At 42.2% G+C, this 6,471-nt stretch overlaps 1 protein-coding gene across 1 annotated transcript; it reads right to left on the bottom strand.

Moving 5' to 3' along the window:
- Positions 1–3,689: 3,689 nt before the first annotated feature.
- LOC144662334 (ryncolin-1-like) lies at positions 3,690–5,956 on the bottom strand. Its single transcript, XM_078523123.1, has 3 exons — positions 5,475–5,956; positions 4,790–5,170; positions 3,690–4,095 (listed from the first exon to the last, which is right to left on the bottom strand). The coding sequence occupies exons 1-3, from the start codon at positions 5,749–5,751 to the stop codon at positions 3,914–3,916; spliced, it is 840 nt and encodes a 279-aa protein (XP_078379249.1). The 5' UTR covers positions 5,752–5,956; the 3' UTR covers positions 3,690–3,913.
- Between the last annotated feature and the right edge of the window lie 515 nt (positions 5,957–6,471).

Below are 6,471 nucleotides of genomic sequence, written 5' to 3'. Positions count from 1 at the left end.
TTTTGTGCTGGCTCTCCTCGCTCCTCTGCTCTTTGTCGGGGCTTCTCCGCTCAACTTCCTTTTACTCTCTTTCCCTGGTCGTTGTGCGACAACTCCCTTCCCACGCGCGTCACGTCTACGTCGCTGAATCCGCTATCTCTAAAATAATAGATATCGGGGACGGCGGAGGGGGGATGGGGGGGGGGGCTCGCCCCCCCTTTTCGTACTTCTGAGGGTCTCTGCCCCCCTCCCCCCCCCCCCCACTTCATCACTGTCGCCCCCACCTGGGCTCCGCCGTCCCTGTCGCCTGCAGCACTTCGTTGGCGTCGCGGCGGCTTTCCGCGGCTGCGTGCGCTGTGATCGTACCGCTTATTCTTCAGGATGCGTGATTGTTTGAGCGGGATTCTGATAGGTGAGGTCACGCGTGTCGGTTCTTTCTCATCTTTTGTTGTCCATAGTTGATGTTGTCCTCGCTGCCGTGTGTTTAAGTGGGAGATCTCGGCTGCCGAGGGTTGTCAGTACTGTTCAAAAACATGGGTCCGGCAGCGACGGTATAAAATTGCAAAAAATTTGTTTTTCCTACTAAAAAAAAGGAAAAAAAAAGAAAAATTTGCAACCGATGGGAACTCTTCCCTTTCGGCCTCTCGTGAGCAGCTAGATGACAATGAAACTAAGCTAGTGAAGTGAACTGAATAGTGGAAAGTTAACATCATTTGTTTTGAATCTCTATTTGTCAGTTGTTTTTTCGATTCTTGTTTCTAATAAATTTTCCTTAGTGGCTCATAGCCACTTGAATAGTTATTACTAACAGTGTCACAGGCCTTTGTAAGATCAACAAGGATGGTCTAGAGGTCCATGTTCTGTTCTTGGCACTTCTTCTGGAGCTTTCTAGCTGCAAAGATCATGTCTGCTGTGCCTCTACCAGCACAAAAGCCACTGACTCTCAGGTATGTGTCCGTGTTTAAATTGCTGTATGAGCAAGTTGAGGAGGATGGGTGGGTGGGTGGGTGGATGGATGAATGGATGGATGGATGGATGGATGAATGTATCGTCTTAATTTTCACACTGTTAAAGGAGGACTCTGGCGAGAGTTTTGCCAACTATAGACACGAGCTTTATACCTCAGTGATTGTCACAGGGCTAGCGTTTTCCTTTCCTTTCGTAGAGGTGTACAATGGAGGCATCCTTGAAGTCCCGAGTAAGGCGTAAAAACCAAGATTGGCTCGACGAGACCATTGAGCTTATCTCACCTCTTCGAGTCGGAAAGCACCGTCTTCAAACAATTGCTTTTAATGATCCCTCATCAGCCGCAAAGTAGGCAGAATTCATCAACATCCGCACGGGGAAGTTCAGGCTAAGCTTCGCAGGATGCAGGATGACTAGGTAAGAAACACAACAAAGAAAAACGAGGGCTATGTTAACAAGAAAGATGTCTCACGTTTCTATGATGTCTTAAAAGCTCGATATGAACCACAGCACCCTAGTTTCTTCCCCCCCCCCCCCCCCCCTTTCTCAGTGTTGACGGGGAAACGCTCATCACAGACCAAGTTAAGATCCTGTAACGATGGCCTAAACACTTTGATACTATTCTCTTAACCGTCCGTCCTCTATCAAGGACGAGGCCATCAAACGCCTCCGACAGGTCCCAATCAATCAGAATATTGATGCACCACCCACTTTCAAGGAGACTCATAATGCCATCAATCAGCTGTCAAGTGGAAAGGCACCTGGCATCGATGTCATACCTGCTGAAGTGTACAAGTCTGGTGACCCTGCCTTCACCCAAAAGCTGGTAGACATCACCAGGGGATATGGAGGCTCCCGCTCCCGCTCCCGTACCCACCAGTTTTTCACAATATGGTAACAACAAAGAGTAAATGTGTTAAACTAGAGCTACCGGTACTTTTTGAAGTAACAAAAAACAAGGTAACTTCACGCTCGTTTCAATTATTAAAACAATAATGGTCTTAATAAAGAAGGGGGCGTTATAGAGAGAGGACGGGCCTCATTGAGCTCAATGAGCTGAGCTCATGCGCTTATACTTATCCTTGCGCTTATTGTTATATACCTGTGCTTACTCCAGTGAAAATCAGCCTTCAGCGATTGGGGCCGAAAAACATATGGTTACACTAACTAGCTAGTACTATCACTCAGTTCTTGTCAACGTGCAAACGGGCTTAATTTGAAGACCCTTAATGAATAATGTCATGGAATACGTGAGATAAATACTTAGAAAGTGACCGTTAATTCACATACATCCTCGAGGGTAATAGCAAAGATACCATTCTCGGTATTACACGGTCGTTCTCATGCACGCTGTGTTTTACCTGGGGGACTAGAATAGAGGCATTGATTCAGTTAAGTCAATATGAAGGATGTGTGCGAAAACAAGTCTGTTCCGGTTTCGTTCGACAAACGGCCACGGCGTTTGAATTTCGTTTACTTTGTTATCTGGTCACAGCGTTTTGGTTTTATAAAGGGAGGTGAGAGCGACCCATATTTTTCAATGCATCTCTTAGTCGGCATATTGATACTATGGCATGATACTATGTGCATATAAAAAAAAAAAAAACCGGGGCCGAAAAAAAAAAAAAAAAATTTTATAAAAATAAATTCAAAAAAAACCAAAAAAAGGGTAATACAAAAAAGGCCCGCCCCACACACTCCCAGCCCAGTTGGATAGAGCCCCCAACCGGAAAGGGAGGCCAGGGGTTCGATTCCCGTCGGGGACTCAAAATTTTTCTTTATCCCATGCTCGCGTCATTGTTGAAAAATTCGTCTTCATTAAAATGATCTCCAGTTGTCTTCCGGTTGTTTTTGCGTCTCCACTCAGTCGAAACGCTCAATCAAAATTCGGTTAAGATAGTGTATTGGTTTACAACTAAAAGACACGTTGTGAGATTTGAGAATCTCTCTGCCTGATTATTGTATATTAAAGTTTTTCAGAAAAGACAACACACGGACCAACACAGCAATTTCGTACTCTCGCTTTATGATTTGTTAATATTCGCCTTTGACAACTTCGACAACGTTTATTGGTATCAACCACAGCCGCTTGTGGTTGACTTTGTTGGTCCACCAGCATTCCTACCGTTATCGGTGATTGACCATTCGGTCGCTGCTGCGTTGGTGTCACCACTCCATGGCGAAATTTTCTGTGTTGACTGGTGTTGACAGTGGGGCTCTGGGATGAAACACTAGTGTGTGACCATTCAATTTTATAAAAGTAATAAATCAGTATTTTGATGTGATTCTGTTACAGGTGGCTCCCACATTTTAGCTTGAAAATAAACCTTTAGTGTGCGTTCACTCAAAAGAAAGCTATTGAGCAGTTACGTTCTTTCTTGTGGAACTGTTTTGAATACTGTACAAAGAGGTTCAATTCTAACTTTTAAGTGTATGGATGGAATTCAACTGAGTGTACAATTAAAATGAAATCTAGTGAGAAGAACTTTGTTGTGGTGCTGTTTGTCAGTTTCCAATCTTGAACAAAAATGGGAAATTGGCAATTGTGCAATTTTAACCTTGGCCAGCACTCTTGGCAGCTAAGACCGCTTAATCCCATTTTAGCCTCTTCCAAGTATCATATCCAAAGTTTTTAAGGAAAAGTCTTTCATTTCTCTTTTTTTTCTTTTCGTTTTTCTCTAAGTGTTACTCCCGAAAGCAAATGGGGTCTAAAGAACGTGGAGTTTAGAAAAGGGTGTGCTTTATTTTCTGGAAATTTCTACTCTTTCTGTCCTTCTCCCTCTCTCAGAGACAAAAATAACCTCCATCCATCTTAGGATTTCCACTAAATCCGTTTTATTTATGATCAAGACCTTTTGGCCAACGGGCCAAACACATTACAAATCTCAAAAATCTGCTGGCCTTATTTTCATCTCAGATCTCTTGGCTGAGTAGTAGTCTCCCTTTCCAGAGATGCCAATTGATGCCGTCAGCGTATGATGAGTGATGCACCGTGATGGTAAAGACCATTCAAGTTTGCATTTCGACAGGTGGTGTACCACCAGCCTCCTTTAAAAGTTACGGCACAGTGACGGGAGTCTGGGTCATTATCTTGATCTTTGGTAGAAAAAGGACCGCCACGCTGGAAAGCGAAAGAGTCACCAGCAGTTCCTGAGTGAAAAAAAGACAAGAAAATTTAATGTTAGGTACATAATCAATGGGCTCCTAGCACTTTTAAACTACTGATAAGCCTTTTAAAAAATCGGTAAGAAAAAGTACCCTAGGTATCTGAAGACACTTTATTAAGCATGTCTGTATATCAGCAATCTATCATAGACGAGGCATACGAGAGTCCGGCGACTGGAGTCTCCCCAGAGTGTCTGGCTCTGCCTCCTTTCACATTTTCAGTTGTCTTCACAAATCATCGTTGCTGGGGATTATATTTCCCAACAAAAGGCATTTTGTTTATCATTTTGTGTCAAACTCTGATCAGAGACATTAAATTGACGAATTATGTGAGTATTTTTCCTTAACCCGTCTGGTTAAACAAAGTCCGCAGTCAGTGTCTCTTTAAGACCTTTAAGTGCATGATAGTGAAACAGAGGAAGCTTACTCAATCGAATGGAAAAAAATAAGCATTATCGAGTGAGCCCAATAATTTTAATAGCTTCATGTACTTTACTCTAGTATCTATATTTAGCACAAGCACTCCATCACTTTTTTGTTTTATTTTATTTATTAATTTTTTCAAAAGACTTCATCAACTGCCAGTGACAGTAAAATTGTTTTCGCTGCTTTTTGGAGCATAGGCATTTCAATTTTTGCACTTATTGCTCAACCGTCTAATTCACTTTTATTCACTAACCGGAGTAAGTGCCAAGGCTCAGTTGGTACTTTGCTCTCTCACTCGCTACAGCAAACATGTCGTAATCAGCATAGGCAGTTTTCCCTTTAGTGTCTTCCAGATCTACACGAATCTTATTTCGTGTCTTAGTCAGCCTGTGCATCTTGTCCAACCCAAGCCAGAACTCGCCATTCAGGTTACCGAAGCCACGTTTGTAGTCGGCCCAGCCGCGGTAGAAATCAACAGAACCGTCCAATCTCTTCTGAATCACTGTCCACCCTCCACTGGCTGTTTTTTGGTCACAGTAAACATCAAAAGGATCGCCATCATCTGGGTTGATGGTGTACACTCCACTGATTCTTTCACCAGATTTGTACACGTCAGCACAGTTTCTGTAGTTTCCTATGTAAAAGAATCAAGTCAACGTGAGAACGCCATATAATTTGGCACATACACATTTACCTTTTCAATAAAGACTCAATTTTCATCCTAAAAGTCATTTCACACCAAATTTTAAATTATACGTTGGCTTACTAAAAGCTACAAACAATGACACCTTTAATTTGTCAATATCTCTCCATCTCAGTCGTTGTTCGGAATTATTAAATATTATAAGATAGAAAGTTCGCACTGAACTAAGCCCTCCAGCTGTGCTCATTTATTCCAAGTTTGTTCAATAACGCGAAACGCTTATCTTTTCTCTCACCTGTCTTGCTCCTGTTGTCTGTATTCATTTCTCGGAGTTGTTCTTGCACTTCAGAGAGCTGCGCCTGGATTCCCTGAAGAATGGCTTTCATCTCCTTGTTCGTCCCAGCGTAATAGTTCCCATTAACCACTGTGCGGCATTTTTCGTCCGGTGGTACCACTATAGTCCCTTGGCCCGGTTTTTGAGTCGATGGCTTAGAGACAGAAACATTGGTGCTCGCTGCTGAGATCGCTACGAGCAAAAAACTCCAACCAAGCGAAGTAATAACAAAAGTCATCTTCTTCGATTAACCGCTTGTGAAGTTTGGTGGTTGTCAGTGCGAAGCTGTATTATTCTAATTCTTCTGACGTGGCCTAGATGCAATATGTTTTTTCGTGTTTCGAGGGGCTATATTTAGAAGACCGCGTCTTTACTGCGGACAAACCTAATTATTCCTTATTTATATTTATTTTTAATCGCACGTTTCCTTTTTCACGGTTTAATGCTCGCTGTACAACACATACAAGAAGGATAACAAGTTTCATTTTGTTAATTGAGATGTGCCTGTTAAGATAGAAAAACATAAAAAAATATAGCTGTGTTTGAAAGTTTTAAACCGAGACAGATCTTTAAATGAATGTTTTGTAAAAATCCTTCTCCAGGTATATCTACCTAAATGATCAAGTTTACAGATATTGAATATTCCTAAACTTTAATTTCATGCATTAACGTCGGGTTCCAACACAAATGCTGTATTTCGTGGCATGTTTGCCCCACCACTTCCATAATGGCTGTTCAAAACTCTCCAAGTTGTTCAAGAAACGCCAGATTGATAAACAAGGCGTTAGAAAGGCGAATTCAGATTGAAAGAAAATAAAATGGTCACATGCAAATTTAATATTTTGTGAGCCCACTCATTCGTAACAATTGAGCATCGATCCTAACATGCTGATTTTCACTAGCGACGGAGGCGGAGAAGGTAATCGGAGTCGTAAGAGCGCTTTACGACCTACTGAAA

This window comes from Oculina patagonica, chromosome 8 (genome assembly GCF_052425735.1).
Source record: "Oculina patagonica isolate OP01 chromosome 8, crgOcupat, whole genome shotgun sequence".
NCBI lineage: Eukaryota > Metazoa > Cnidaria > Anthozoa > Scleractinia > Oculinidae > Oculina > Oculina patagonica.
The sequence above is the reverse complement of the archived record's forward strand: the minus strand, read 5'-3'. Positions and strand labels throughout refer to the sequence as shown.

What these genes read in the sequence shown, in the direction of transcription:
- LOC144662334 (XM_078523123.1), bottom strand. Translation starts at nt 5,751, where the DNA reads ATGACTTTTGTTATTACTTCGCTTGGTTGGAGTTTTTTGCTCGTAGCG. An exon ending in AGACAACAGGAGCAAGACAG is followed by an intron (nt 5,171 to 5,474) that starts GTGAGAGAAAAG and finishes TCTTTTACATAG; the next exon opens with GAAACTACAGAAACTGTGCT. An exon ending in GAGCCTTGGCACTTACTCCG is followed by an intron (nt 4,096 to 4,789) that starts GTTAGTGAATAA and finishes TTTTTCACTCAG; the next exon opens with GAACTGCTGGTGACTCTTTC.